Below are 13,980 nucleotides of genomic sequence, written 5' to 3' on the forward strand. Positions count from 1 at the left end.
GGGAAAGCACAGCCAGGTGACTGGACTTCCCCATTTCAGGCTAGACCCGAGGCGGGAAGGACGTGCAGGGGGCGTTGTCTTTGAGAAGGCAGGGGCTGAAGGGTGTTCATGGATGGCGACGGACCGTTCAAAGCAAGGAGTGTCCGTGCGTGACTGCGGATGTACACGCACGGACGCACGCGCGCGCGCGCGCCCACACAAACTCCCACACCCACACACCTATCCCTCCCATCTCCAACCCTCCCCGCCCCCCGCGTCCCCCTGTCACACACACACACTGAAACACACACACACACACACACACACACACACACACACACACGGGAGCACAAGGTCCCTCTAACAAGATATCTGCCGAGTGAGGCACGCCTAGGAGATTTTCCGTGGCTTTGTTTCCTTTTGGCCCGTCCTGGGCCCACGGGAGCCTGTCTAAGTATGTATTGTCCCCTCTTCCACCGAGAAAAAACGGCGATGCCGTCCCGCAAGGCGTGGAGACAGAGCCCTGCAGGCCTCCTTGGGCACCTGCCCTGTCTCCCAGGTCCTCCCCCAAGCCCCGGGAATCGCTTGGGCGGGCCAGTGGCGCCCTCTCCTGGTCCTGCAGCGCCAATGCAAGCCTCCTCCCGTCAACTTGAGGCCCAACCGGTGACGTCGGTCCTGGGGGCGGCTGATTGGTCGAGCGGGCAGCTGATTTGGCTCCTCCCACCAGCTCTGGGGCTATAAAAGAACGCAGGGCCTTCTTTGCAGAGCTTCTCAGCCCTAGGCTTGTGGTCGTGGTCGTCGCCCTCGTTCTCCAAGGGAGCTTTCAGGAGAGAGGTCTCGCCAAGACCCGGTCCCGGGACATAGAAGCCGCGAGAGCACCTGGCTAGAGCCTGGCTGGGCTGCTGATCCACTGAACGCTGTCGCGGTGTCATTACTTCTTCACCGACTCGTCCACACCCTTGGGAACCCCTGGGCCTGGACCCCAACATCTGGGACCGCCCCGGCGCCGCGCGGGAAGTGAAGGACCGGCGTGCCTCCGCACGGGCTCGATCCGAGGCTGATTCGGGGCCCGCCATGGCCGACAAAATCCACATGGCACTGGACGACATCATTCGGCTGCACCGGAGCCAGCGGGAAGGCCATGGCCGGGGCCGCGGCGGGGGCGGGGGCGGGGGCGGGGGCGGGGGCGGGGGCGGGGACCGAGGCTGGGACCGAGGCCGGGCCGGCTCCCAGGGAGGACACGGCCACGGCCACGGCCACGGCCGCGGCGGGGGCAGGGACCTCGGCCGGGACCGAGGCAGGGCCGGCTCCCAGGGAGGCCTCCGCGGTGGCGGAGCGCAGGCCGCCGCCGCCCCCGAGAGCTGGGGCGGCGGGCCGTTCCGGAACAGGGCTGCCCTCGGCCCAGGCAGGAACCGGCCTGCGCCCTACAGCAGGCCGAGACAGCTTCCCGACGAGTGGCACCACGACCGCTTCCGCAGAGCCTTCGGCAGGGCCGCCGGCCTGATGACCGGGGCGAAGCTGCTGCTGTCCAACCTGGACTGCGGAGTGTCCGACGCGGACATCCAGCAGCTGTTTGCGGAGTTTGGGCCTCTGAAGCAGGCCGCTGTCCATTACGACCGCTCTGGCCGCAGCCTGGGAACAGCCCACGTGCACTTTGAGCGCAAGGCAGACGCCCTGGAAGCCAGGAAGCAGTACAACGGCGTCCCTTTGGATGGCCGCCCCCTCCACATCCAGATCCTCACCTCGAAGATAGTCACGCAGCCCGGGCCGGTACCGAGTGTCAACAGAGGCTGGGTGACTACAAACCGAGGATCTGGAGGCTTTGGCGGCGGCGGCGGCGGCGGCACTCAGGGCCGCTCCCGCGGAGGCAAGCTGCGTACAGGCAGGCGCACTGGCCGCCATTCAAAGCCACAGATCTCGGCGGAGGAGTTGGACGCCCAGCTGGACGCTTACATCTCCATGAGGGGCCCCAAGCAGTTGGACGCCAAGCAGGACGCTTACAGCGCGATGAGGGGCACCCAGCAGTTGGACGCCCAAAAGGGCGCTTACAACTCGATGAGGGACACCAAAAGGATGGACGCCCGCCTGGGCGCTTACCATGCCATGAGGGACACCAAAAAGTTGCACGCCCAGAAGGACGCTTACAACTCCATGAGGGACACCGAGGAGTTGGACTCCCAGCTGGACGCTGACAGCGCGATGAAGGACGCCGAGGACTTGGACGCCCTGCTGGACGATGACGATGCGATGATGGACACCAGCTAAAGCTCCAGCAAGTCAGTGTGCGCGAGGATGGCCGGGGACCCGGGGCCAATGATGGAGTTGTTTCTTCTGTTTGGAAATAGGATTTAAAACTCCTGGAAAGATTTTTCGTTAACTTGTACTTTATTCAATAACTCTGAAAAAGACCTGTTTTGTGCCGAGTCATTTTCGGGATTCATTTTACCGGTTGCTGTTTTCACCTTGACCATAATCACCCGAAAAGCTGTGGGATAAACAAACAAAAAAAACCAAACAAACAGACAAACAAAATAACTCGTTCGCTCCGATAAAACAACAACAACAAAATACCCTCCTCAGAAAAAAAAGGTTGATCCCGCCTTTCCAATTTCTGAGGCTTTGGCAAGCCCAGGTGGCCAGGCCTGGACTTGGTCTCTGGGAGGGGGCCTGACCATCCATCCACAGAGTGAGCGGGGTGGGGGGAGGGTTGCGGGTGGCGGTGCGGGGCGGGGCGGGGGGGGGGGGTGGACGTGGGCGGGCTGTCGATCAGATGGACAGCCCAGGACGTCATCTTTGGCTGTGGATTACAGAATTTGGGTGGACTGGGGCAGGGGCCGAAGAGCCCGCCCCGCCCTCTGCTGGTCGAGAAGCGTCAATGCAAGCCCCCCTCCTGCAAACGCCTGTGGGGAAAGCACAGCCAGGTGACTGGACTTCCCCATTTCAGGCTAGACCCGAGGCGGGAAGGACGTGCAGGGGGCGTTGTCTTTGAGAAGGCAGGGGCTGAAGGGTGTTCATGGATGGCGACGGACCGTTCAAAGCAAGGAGTGTCCGTGCGTGACTGCGGATGTACACGCACGGACGCACGCGCGCGCGCGCCCACACAAACTCCCACACCCACACACCTATCCCTCCCATCTCCAACCCTCCCCGCCCCCCGCGTCCCCCTGTCACACACACACACTGAAACACACACACACACACACACACACACACACACACACACACACACGGGAGCACAAGGTCCCTCTAACAAGATATCTGCCGAGTGAGGCACGCCTAGGAGATTTTCCGTGGCTTTGTTTCCTTTTGGCCCGTCCTGGGCCCACGGGAGCCTGTCTAAGTATGTATTGTCCCCTCTTCCACCGAGAAAAAACGGCGATGCCGTCCCGCAAGGCGTGGAGACAGAGCCCTGCAGGCCTCCTTGGGCACCTGCCCTGTCTCCCAGGTCCTCCCCCAAGCCCCGGGAATCGCTTGGGCGGGCCAGTGGCGCCCTCTCCTGGTCCTGCAGCGCCAATGCAAGCCTCCTCCCGTCAACTTGAGGCCCAACCGGTGACGTCGGTCCTGGGGGCGGCTGATTGGTCGAGCGGGCAGCTGATTTGGCTCCTCCCACCAGCTCTGGGGCTATAAAAGAACGCAGGGCCTTCTTTGCAGAGCTTCTCAGCCCTAGGCTTGTGGTCGTGGTCGTCGCCCTCGTTCTCCAAGGGAGCTTTCAGAAGAGAGGTCTCGCCAAGACCCGGTCCCGGGACATAGAAGCCGCGAGAGCACCTGGCTAGAGCCTGGCTGGGCTGCTGATCCACTGAACGCTGTCGCGGTGTCATTACTTCTTCACCGACTCGTCCACACCCTTGGGAACCCCTGGGCCTGGACCCCAACATCTGGGACCGCCCCGGCGCCGCGCGGGAAGTGAAGGACCGGCGTGCCTCCGCACGGGCTCGATCCGAGGCTGATTCGGGGCCCGCCATGGCCGACAAAATCCACATGGCACTGGACGACATCATTCGGCTGCACCGGAGCCAGCGGGAAGGCCATGGCCGGGGCCGCGGCGGGGGCGGGGGCGGGGGCGGGGGCGGGGGCGGGGGCGGGGACCGAGGCTGGGACCGAGGCCGGGCCGGCTCCCAGGGAGGACACGGCCACGGCCACGGCCACGGCCGCGGCGGGGGCAGGGACCTCGGCCGGGACCGAGGCAGGGCCGGCTCCCAGGGAGGCCTCCGCGGTGGCGGAGCGCAGGCCGCCGCCGCCCCCGAGAGCTGGGGCGGCGGGCCGTTCCGGAACAGGGCTGCCCTCGGCCCAGGCAGGAACCGGCCTGCGCCCTACAGCAGGCCGAGACAGCTTCCCGACGAGTGGCACCACGACCGCTTCCGCAGAGCCTTCGGCAGGGCCGCCGGCCTGATGACCGGGGCGAAGCTGCTGCTGTCCAACCTGGACTGCGGAGTGTCCGACGCGGACATCCAGCAGCTGTTTGTGGAGTTTGGGCCTCTGAAGCAGGCCGCTGTCCATTACGACCGCTCTGGCCGCAGCCTGGGAACAGCCCACGTGCACTTTGAGCGCAAGGCAGACGCCCTGGAAGCCAGGAAGCAGTACAACGGCGTCCCTTTGGATGGCCGCCCCCTCCACATCCAGATCCTCACCTCGAAGATAGTCACGCAGCCCGGGCCGGTACCGAGTGTCAACAGAGGCTGGGTGACTACAAACCGAGGATCTGGAGGCTTTGGCGGCGGCGGCGGCGGCGGCACTCAGGGCCGCTCCCGCGGAGGCAAGCTGCGTACAGGCAGGCGCACTGGCCGCCATTCAAAGCCACAGATCTCGGCGGAGGAGTTGGACGCCCAGCTGGACGCTTACATCTCCATGAGGGGCCCCAAGCAGTTGGACGCCAAGCAGGACGCTTACAGCGCGATGAGGGGCACCCAGCAGTTGGACGCCCAAAAGGGCGCTTACAACTCGATGAGGGACACCAAAAGGATGGACGCCCGCCTGGGCGCTTACCATGCCATGAGGGACACCAAAAAGTTGCACGCCCAGAAGGACGCTTACAACTCCATGAGGGACACCGAGGAGTTGGACTCCCAGCTGGACGCTGACAGCGCGATGAAGGACGCCGAGGACTTGGACGCCCTGCTGGACGATGACGATGCGATGATGGACACCAGCTAAAGCTCCAGCAAGTCAGTGTGCGCGAGGATGGCCGGGGACCCGGGGCCAATGATGGAGTTGTTTCTTCTGTTTGGAAATAGGATTTAAAACTCCTGGAAAGATTTTTCGTTAACTTGTACTTTATTCAATAACTCTGAAAAAGACCTGTTTTGTGCCGAGTCATTTTCGGGATTCATTTTACCGGTTGCTGTTTTCACCTTGACCATAATCACCCGAAAAGCTGTGGGATAAACAAACAAAAAAAACCAAACAAACAGACAAACAAAATAACTCGTTCGCTCCGATAAAACAACAACAACAAAATACCCTCCTCAGAAAAAAAAGGTTGATCCCGCCTTTCCAATTTCTGAGGCTTTGGCAAGCCCAGGTGGCCAGGCCTGGACTTGGTCTCTGGGAGGGGGCCTGACCATCCATCCACAGAGTGAGCGGGGTGGGGGGAGGGTTGCGGGTGGCGGTGCGGGGCGGGGCGGGGGGGGGGGGTGGACGTGGGCGGGCTGTCGATCAGATGGACAGCCCAGGACGTCATCTTTGGCTGTGGATTACAGAATTTGGGTGGACTGGGGCAGGGGCCGAAGAGCCCGCCCCGCCCTCTGCTGGTCGAGAAGCGTCAATGCAAGCCCCCCTCCTGCAAACGCCTGTGGGGAAAGCACAGCCAGGTGACTGGACTTCCCCATTTCAGGCTAGACCCGAGGCGGGAAGGACGTGCAGGGGGCGTTGTCTTTGAGAAGGCAGGGGCTGAAGGGTGTTCATGGATGGCGACGGACCGTTCAAAGCAAGGAGTGTCCGTGCGTGACTGCGGATGTACACGCACGGACGCACGCGCGCGCGCGCCCACACAAACTCCCACACCCACACACCTATCCCTCCCATCTCCAACCCTCCCCGCCCCCCGCGTCCCCCTGTCACACACACACACTGAAACACACACACACACACACACACACACACACACACACACACACGGAGCACAAGGTCCCTCTAACAAGATATCTGCCGAGTGAGGCACGCCTAGGAGATTTTCCGTGGCTTTGTTTCCTTTTGGCCCGTCCTGGGCCCACGGGAGCCTGTCTAAGTATGTATTGTCCCCTCTTCCACCGAGAAAAAACGGCGATGCCGTCCCGCAAGGCGTGGAGACAGAGCCCTGCAGGCCTCCTTGGGCACCTGCCCTGTCTCCCAGGTCCTCCCCCAAGCCCCGGGAATCGCTTGGGCGGGCCAGTGGCGCCCTCTCTCCTGGTCCTGCAGCGCCCAATGCAAGCCTCCTCCCGTCAACTTGAGGGCCCAAACCGGTGACGTCGGTCCTGGGGGGCGGCTGATTGGTCGAGCGGGCAGCTGATTTGGCTCCTCCCACCAGCTCTGGGGGCTATAAAAGAACGCAGGGCCTTCTTTGCAGAGCTTCTCAGCCCTAGGCTTGTGGTCGTGGTCGTCGCCCCTCGTTCTCCAAGGGAGCTTTCAGGAGAGAGGTCTCGCCAAGACCCGGTCCCGGGACATAGAAGCCCGCGAGAGCACCTGGCTAGAGCCTGGCTGGGCTGCTGATCCACTGAACGCTGTCGCGGTGTCATTACTTCTTCAACCGACCTCGTCCACACCCTTGGGAACCCCTGGGCCTGGACCCCAACATCTGGGACCGCCCCCGGCGCCGCGCGGGAAGTGAAGGACCGGCGTGCCTCCGCACGGGCTCGATCCGAGGCTGATTCGGGGCCCGCCATGGCCGACAAAATCCACATGGCACTGGACGACATCATTCGGCTGCACCGGAGCCAGCGGGGAAGGCCATGGCCGGGGCCGCGGCGGGGGCGGGGGCGGGGGCGGGGGCGGGGACCGAGGCTGGGACCGAGGCCGGGGCCGGCTCCCAGGGAGGACACGGCCACGGCCACGGCCAACGGCCGCAGGCGGGGGGCAGGGACCTCGGCCGGGACCGAGGCAGGGCCGGCTCCCAGGGAGGCCTCCGCGGTGGCGGAGCGCAGGCCGCCGCCGCCCCCGAGAGCTGGGGGCGGCGGGCCGTTCCGGAACAGGGCTGCCCTCGGCCCAGGCAGGAACCGGCCTGCGCCCTACAGCAGGCCGAGACAGCTTCCCGACGAGTGGCACCACGACCCGCTTCCGCAGAGCCTTCGGCAGGGCCAGCCGGCCCTGATGACCGGGGCGAAGCTGCTGCTGTCCGACCTGGACTGCGGAGTGTCCGACCGCGGACATCCAGCAGCTGTTTGCGGAGTTTGGGGCCTCTGAAGCAGGCCGCTGTCCATTACGACCGCTTCTGGGCCGCAGCCTGGGAACAGCCCACGTGCACTTTGAGCGCAAGGCAGACGCCCTGGAAGCCAGGAAGCAGTACAAACGGCGTCCCTTTGGATGGCCGCCCCCCTCCACATCCAGATCCTCACCTCGAAGATAGTCACGCAGCCCGGGCCGGGTACCGAGTGTCAACAGAGGCTGGGTGACTACAAACCGAGGATCTGGAGCTTTGGCGGCGGGCCGGCGGCGGCGGCACTCAGGGCCGCTCCCGCGGAGGCAAGCTGCGTACAGGCAGGCGCACTGGCCGCCATTCAAAGCCACAGATCTCGGCGGAGGAGTTGGACGCCCAGCTGGACGCTTACATCTCCATGAGGGGCCCCAAGCAGTTGGACGCCAAGCAGGACGCTTACAGCGCGATGAGGGGCACCCAGCAGTTGGACGCCCAAAAGGGCGCTTACAACTCGATGAGGGACACCAAAAGGATGGACGCCCCGCCTGGGCGCTTACCATGCCATGAGGGGACACCAAAAAGTTGCACGCCCAGAAGGACGCTTACAACTCCATGAGGGACACCGAGGAGTTGGACTCCCAGCTGGACGCTGACAGCGCGATGAAGGACGCCGAGGACTTGGACGCCCTGCTGGACGATGACGATGCGATGATGGACACCAGCTAAAGGCTCCAGCAAGTCAGTGTGCGCGAGGATGGCCGGGGACCCGGGGCCAATGATGGAGTTGTTTCTTCTGTTTGGAAATAGGATTTAAAACTCCTGGAAAGATTTTTTCGTTAACTTGTACTTTATTCAATAACTCTGAAAAAGACCTGTTTTGTGCCGAGTCATTTTCGGGATTCATTTTACCGGTTGCTGTTTTCACCTTGACCCATAATCACCCCGAAAAGCTGTGGGATAAACAAACAAAAAAAAAACCAAACAAACAGACAAACAAAATAACTCGTTCGCTCCGATAAAACAACAACAACAAAATACCCTCCTCAGAAAAAAAAGGTTGATCCCCCGCCTTTCCAATTTCTGAGGCTTTGGCAAGCCCAGGTGGCCAGGCCTGGACTTGGTCTCTGGGAGGGGGGCCTGACCATCCATCCACAGAGTGAGCGGGGTGGGGGGAGGGTTGCGGGTGGCGGTGCGGGGCGGGGCGGGGGGGGGGGGGGGGTGGACGTGGGCGGCTGTCGATCAGATGGACAGCCCAGGACGTCATCTTTGCGCTGTGGATTACAGAATTTGGGTGGACTGGGGCAGGGGCGAAGAGCCCGCCCCGCCCTCTGCTGGTCGAGAAGGCGTCAATGCAAGCCCCCCTCCTGCAAACGCCTGTGGGGAAAGCACAGCCAGGTGACTGGACTTCCCCCATTTCAGGCTAGACCCGAGGCGGGAAGGACGTGCAGGGGGCGTTGTCTTTGAGAAGGCAGGGGCTGAAGGGTGTTCATGGATGGCGACGGACCGTTCAAAGCAAGGAGTGTCCGTGCGTGACTGCGGATGTACACGCACGGACGCACGCCTGAGCGCGCGCCCACACAAACTCCCACACCCACACACCTATCCCTCCCATCTCCAACCCTCCCCGCCCCCCCGCGTCCCCCCTGTCACACACACACACTGAAACACACACACACACACACACACACACCACACACACACACACGGGAGCACAAGGTCCCTCTAACAAGATATCTGCCGAGTGAGGCACGCCTAGGAGATTTTCCGTGGCTTTGTTTCCTTTTGGCCCGTCCTGGGCCCACGGGAGCCTGTCTAAGTATGTATTGTCCCTCTTCCACCGAGAAAAAACGGCGATGCCGTCCCGCAAGGCGTGGAGACAGAGCCCTGCAGGCCTCCTTGGGCACCTGCCCTGTCTCCCAGGTCCTCCCCCAAGCCCCGGGAATCGCTTGGGCGGGCCAGTGGCGCCCCTCTCCTGGTCCTGCAGCGCCAATGCAAGCCTCCTCCGGTCAACTTGAGGCCCAACCGGTGACGTCGGTCCCTGGGGGCGGCTGATTGGTCGAGCGGAGCAGCTGATTTGGCTCCTCCCACCAGCTCTGGGGCTATAAAAGAACGCAGGGCCTTCTTTGCAGAGCTTCTCAGCCCTAGGCTTGTGGTCGTGGTCGTCGCCCTCGTTTCTCCAAGGGAGCTTTCAGGAGAGAGGTCTCGCCAAGACCCGGTCCCGGGACATAGAAGCCGCGAGAGCACCTGGCTAGAGCCTGGCTGGGCTGCTGATCCACTGAACGCTGTCGCGGTGTCATTACTTCTTCACCGACTCGTCCACACCCTTGGGAACCCCTGGGCCTGGACCCCAACATCTGGGACCCCCGCCCCCGCGCGCCGCGCGGGAAGTGAAGGACCGGCGTGCCTCCGCACGGGCTCGATCCGAGGCTGATTCGGGGCCCGCCATGGCCGACAAAATCCACATGGCACTGGACGACATCATTCGGCTGCACCGGAGCCAGCGGGGAAGGCCATGGCCGGGGCCCGCGGCGGGGGCGGGGGCGGGGGCGGGGGCGGGGGCGGGGGCGGGGACCGAGGCTGGGACCGAGGCCGGGCCGGCTCCCAGGGAGGACACGGCCACGGCCACGGCCACGGCCGCGGCGGGGGGCAGGGACCTCGGCCGGGACCGAGGCAGGGCCGGCTCCCAGGGAGGCCTCCGCGGGTGGCGGAGCGCAGGCCGCGCCGCCACCCCCCGAGAGCTGGGGCGGCGGGCCGTTCCGGAACAGGGCTGCCCTCGGCCCAGGCAGGAACCGGCCTGCGCCCTACAGCAGGCCGAGACAGCTTCCCGACGAGTGGCACCACGACCGCTTCCGCAGAGCCTTCGGCAGGGCCGCCGGCCTGATGACCGGGGGCGAAGCTGCTGCTGTCCGACCTGGACTGCGGAGTGTCCGACGCGGACATCCAGCAGCTGTTTGCGGAGTTTGGGCCTCTGAAGCAGGCCGCTGTCCATTACGACCGCCTCTGGCCGCAGCCTGGGAACAGCCCCACGTGCACTTTGAGCGCAAGGCAGACCGCCCTGGAAGCCAGGAAGCAGTACAACGGCGTCCCTTTGGATGGCCGCCCCCCTCCACATCCAGATCCCTCACCTCGAAGATAGTCACGCAGCCCGGGCCGGTACCGAGTGTCAACAGAGGCTGGGTGACTACAAACCGAGGATCTGGAGGCTTTGGCGGCGGCGGCGGCGGCGGCACTCAGGGCCGCTCCCGCGGAGGCAAGCTGCGTACAGGCAGGCGCACTGGCCCGCCATTCAAAGCCACAGATCTCGGCGGAGGAGTTGGACGCCCAGCTGGACGCTTACATCTCCATGAGGGGCCCCAAGCAGTTGGACGCCAAGCAGGACGCTTACAGCGCGATGAGGGGCACCCAGCAGTTGGACGCCCAAAAGGGCGCTTACAACTCGATGAGGGGACACCAAAAGGATGGACGCCCGCCTGGCGCTTACCATGCCATGAGGGACACCAAAAAAGTTGCACGCCCAGAAGGGACGCTTACAACTCCATGAGGGACACCGAGGAGTTGGACTCCCAGCTGGACGCTGACAGCGCGATGAAGGACGCCGAGGACTTGGACGCCCTGCTGGACGATGACGATGCGATGATGGACACCAGCTAAAGCTCCAGCAAGTCAGTGTGCGCGAGGATGGCCGGGGACCCGGGGCCAATGATGGAGTTGTTTCCTTCTGTTTGGAAATAGGATTTAAAACTCCTGGAAAGATTTTTCGTTAACTTGTACTTTATTCAATAACTCTGAAAAAGACCTGTTTTGTGCCGAGTCATTTTCGGGATTCATTTTTACCGGTTGCTGTTTTCACCTTGACCATAATCACCCCCCGAAAAGCTGTGGGATAAACAAACAAAAAAAACCAAACAAACAGACAAACAAAATAACTCGTTCGCTCCCGATAAAACAACAACAACAAAATACCCTCCTCAGAAAAAAAAGGTTGATCCCGCCTTTCCAATTTCTGAGGCTTTGGCAAGCCCAGGTGGCCAGGCCTGGACTTGGTCTCTGGGAGGGGGGCCTGACCATCCATCCACAGAGTGAGCGGGGTGGGGGGAGGGTTGCGGGGTGGCGGTGCGGGGCGGGGCGGGGGGGGGGGGTGGACGTGGGCGGGCTGTCGATCAGATGGACAGCCCAGGACGTCATCTTTGCTGTGGATTACAGAATTTGGGTGGACTGGGGCAGGGGCCCGAAGAGCCCGCCCCGCCCTCCTGCTGGTCGAGCAAGCGTCAATGCAAGCCCCCCCCCCTCCTGCAAACGCCTGTGGGGAAAGCAACAGCCAGGTGACTGGACTTCCCCATTTCAGGCTAGACCCCCGAGGCGGGAAGGACGTGCAGGGGGCGTTGTCTTTGAGAAGGCAGGGGCTGAAGGGTGTTCATGGATGGCGACGGACCGTTCAAAGCAAGGAGTGTCCGTGCGTGACTGCGGATGTACACGCACGGACGCACGCGCGCGCGCGCCCCACACAAACTCCCACACCCACACACCTATCCCTCCCATCTCACAACCCTCCCCGCCCCCCGCGTCCCCCTGTCACACACACACACTGAAACACACACACACACACACACACACACACACCACACACACACACGGGAGCACAAGGTCCCTCTAACAAGATATCTGCCGAGTGAGGCACGCCTAGGAGATTTTCCGTGGCTTTGTTTCCTTTTGGCCCGTCCTGGGCCCACGGGAGCCTGTCTAAGTATGTATTGTCCCCCTCTTCCACGAGAAAAAACGGCGATGCCGTCCCGCAAGGCGTGGAGACAGAGCCCTGCAGCCTCCTTGGGCACCTGCCCTGTCTCCCAGGTCCTCCCCCAAGCCCCGGGAATCGCTTGGGCGGGCCAGTGGCGCCCTCTCCTGGTCCTGCAGCGCCAATGCAAGCCTCCTCCCGTCAACTTGAGGCCCAAACCGGTGACGTCGGTCCTGGGGGGCGGCTGATTGGTCGAGCGGCGCAGCTGATTTGGCTCCTCCCACCAGCTCTGGGGCTATAAAAGAACGCAGGGCCTTCTTTGCAGAGCTTCTCAGCCCTAGGCTTGTGGTCGTGGTCGTCGCCCTCGTTCTCCAAGGGAGCTTTCAGGAGAGAGGTCTCGCCAAGACCCGGTCCCGGGACATAGAAGCCGCGAGAGCACCTGGCTAGAGCCTGGCTGGGCTGCTGATCCACTGAACGCTGTCGCGGTGTCATTACTTCTTCACCGACTCGTCCACACCCTTGGGAACCCCTGGGCCTGGACCCCAACATCTGGGACCGCCCCGGCGCCGCGCGGAAGTGAAGGACCGGCGTGCCTCCGCACGGGCTCGATCCGAGGCTGATTCGGGGCCCGCCATGGCCGACAAAATCCACATGGCAACTGGACGACATCATTCGGCTGCACCGGAGCCAGCGGGAAGGCCATGGCCGGGGCCCGCGGCGGGGGCGGGGGGCGGGGGCGGGGGCGGGGGGCGGGGGCGGGGACCGAGGCTGGGACCGAGGCCGGGCCGGCTCCCAGGGAGGACACGGCCACGGCCACGGCCACGGCCTCGGCGGGGGCAGGGACCTCGGCCGGGACCGAGGCAGGGCCGGCTCCCAGGGAGGCCTCCGCGGTGGCGGAGCGCAGGCCGCCGCCGCCCCCGAGAGCTGGGGCGGCGGGCCGTTCCGGAACAGGGCTGCCCTCGGCCCAGGCAGGAACCGGCCTGCGCCCTACAGCAGGCCGAGACAGCTTCCCGACGAGTGGCACCACGACCGCTTCCGCAGAGCCTTCGGCAGGGCCGCCGGCCTGATGACCGGGGCGAAGCTGCTGCTGTCCGACCTGGACTGCGGAGTGTCCGACGCGGACATCCAGCAGCTGTTTGCGGAGTTTGGGCCTCTGAAGCAGGCCGCTGTCCATTACGACCGCTCTGGCCGCAGCCTGGGAACAGCCCACGTGCACTTTGAGCGCAAGGCAGACGCCCTGGAAGCCAGGAAGCAGTACAACGGCGTCCCTTTGGATGGCCGCCCCCCTCCACATCCAGATCCTCACCTCGAAGATAGTCACGCAGCCCCGGGCCGGTACCGAGTGTCAACAGAGGCTGGGTGACTACAAACCGAGGATCTGGAGGCTTTGGCGGCGGCGGCGGCGGGCGGCACTCAGGGCCGCTCCCGCGGAGGCAAGCTGCGTACAGGCAGGCGCACTGGCCGCCATTCAAAGCCACAGATCTCGGCGGAGGAGTTGGACGCCCAGCTGGACGCTTACATCTCCATGAGGGGCCCCAAGCAGTTGGACGCCAAGCAGGACGCTTACAGCGCGATGAGGGGCACCCAGCAGTTGGACGCCCAAAAGGGCGCTTACAACTCGATGAGGGACACCAAAAGGATGGACGCCCGCCTGGGCGCTTACCATGCCATGAGGGACACCAAAAAGTTGCACGCCCAGAAGGACGCTTACAACTCCATGAGGGACACCGAGGAGTTGGACTCCCAGCTGGACGCTGACAGCGCGATGAAGGACGCCGAGGACTTGGACGCCCTGCTGGACGATGACGATGCGATGATGGACACCAGCTAAAGCTCCAGCAAGTCAGTGTGCGCGAGGATGGCCGGGGACCCGGGGCCAATGATGGAGTTTGTTTCTTCTGTTTGGAAATAGGATTTAAAAACTCCTGGAAAGATTTTTCGT

At 63.6% G+C, this 13,980-nt stretch overlaps 1 protein-coding gene across 1 annotated transcript; it reads left to right on the forward strand.

Annotated features, from left to right (window-relative positions):
• Positions 1–1,053: 1,053 nt before the first annotated feature.
• On the forward strand, positions 1,054–13,200 carry LOC139000737 (uncharacterized; the record flags this gene model as incomplete). The annotated part of the gene is made up of 6 exons (XM_070402810.1): positions 1,054–1,117; positions 1,316–1,926; positions 2,665–2,674; positions 4,271–4,812; positions 7,234–7,304; positions 13,011–13,200. Coding segments are annotated over exons 1-6 (1,488 nt in total), but the record flags the coding sequence as incomplete, so codon positions are not given.
• Between the last annotated feature and the right edge of the window lie 780 nt (positions 13,201–13,980).

Source organism: Myotis yumanensis, unplaced genomic scaffold (genome assembly GCF_028538775.1).
Source record: "Myotis yumanensis isolate MYYU_CA2020_CCGP unplaced genomic scaffold, mMyoYum1.0.hap1 SCAF_27, whole genome shotgun sequence".
NCBI lineage: Eukaryota > Metazoa > Chordata > Mammalia > Chiroptera > Vespertilionidae > Myotis > Myotis yumanensis.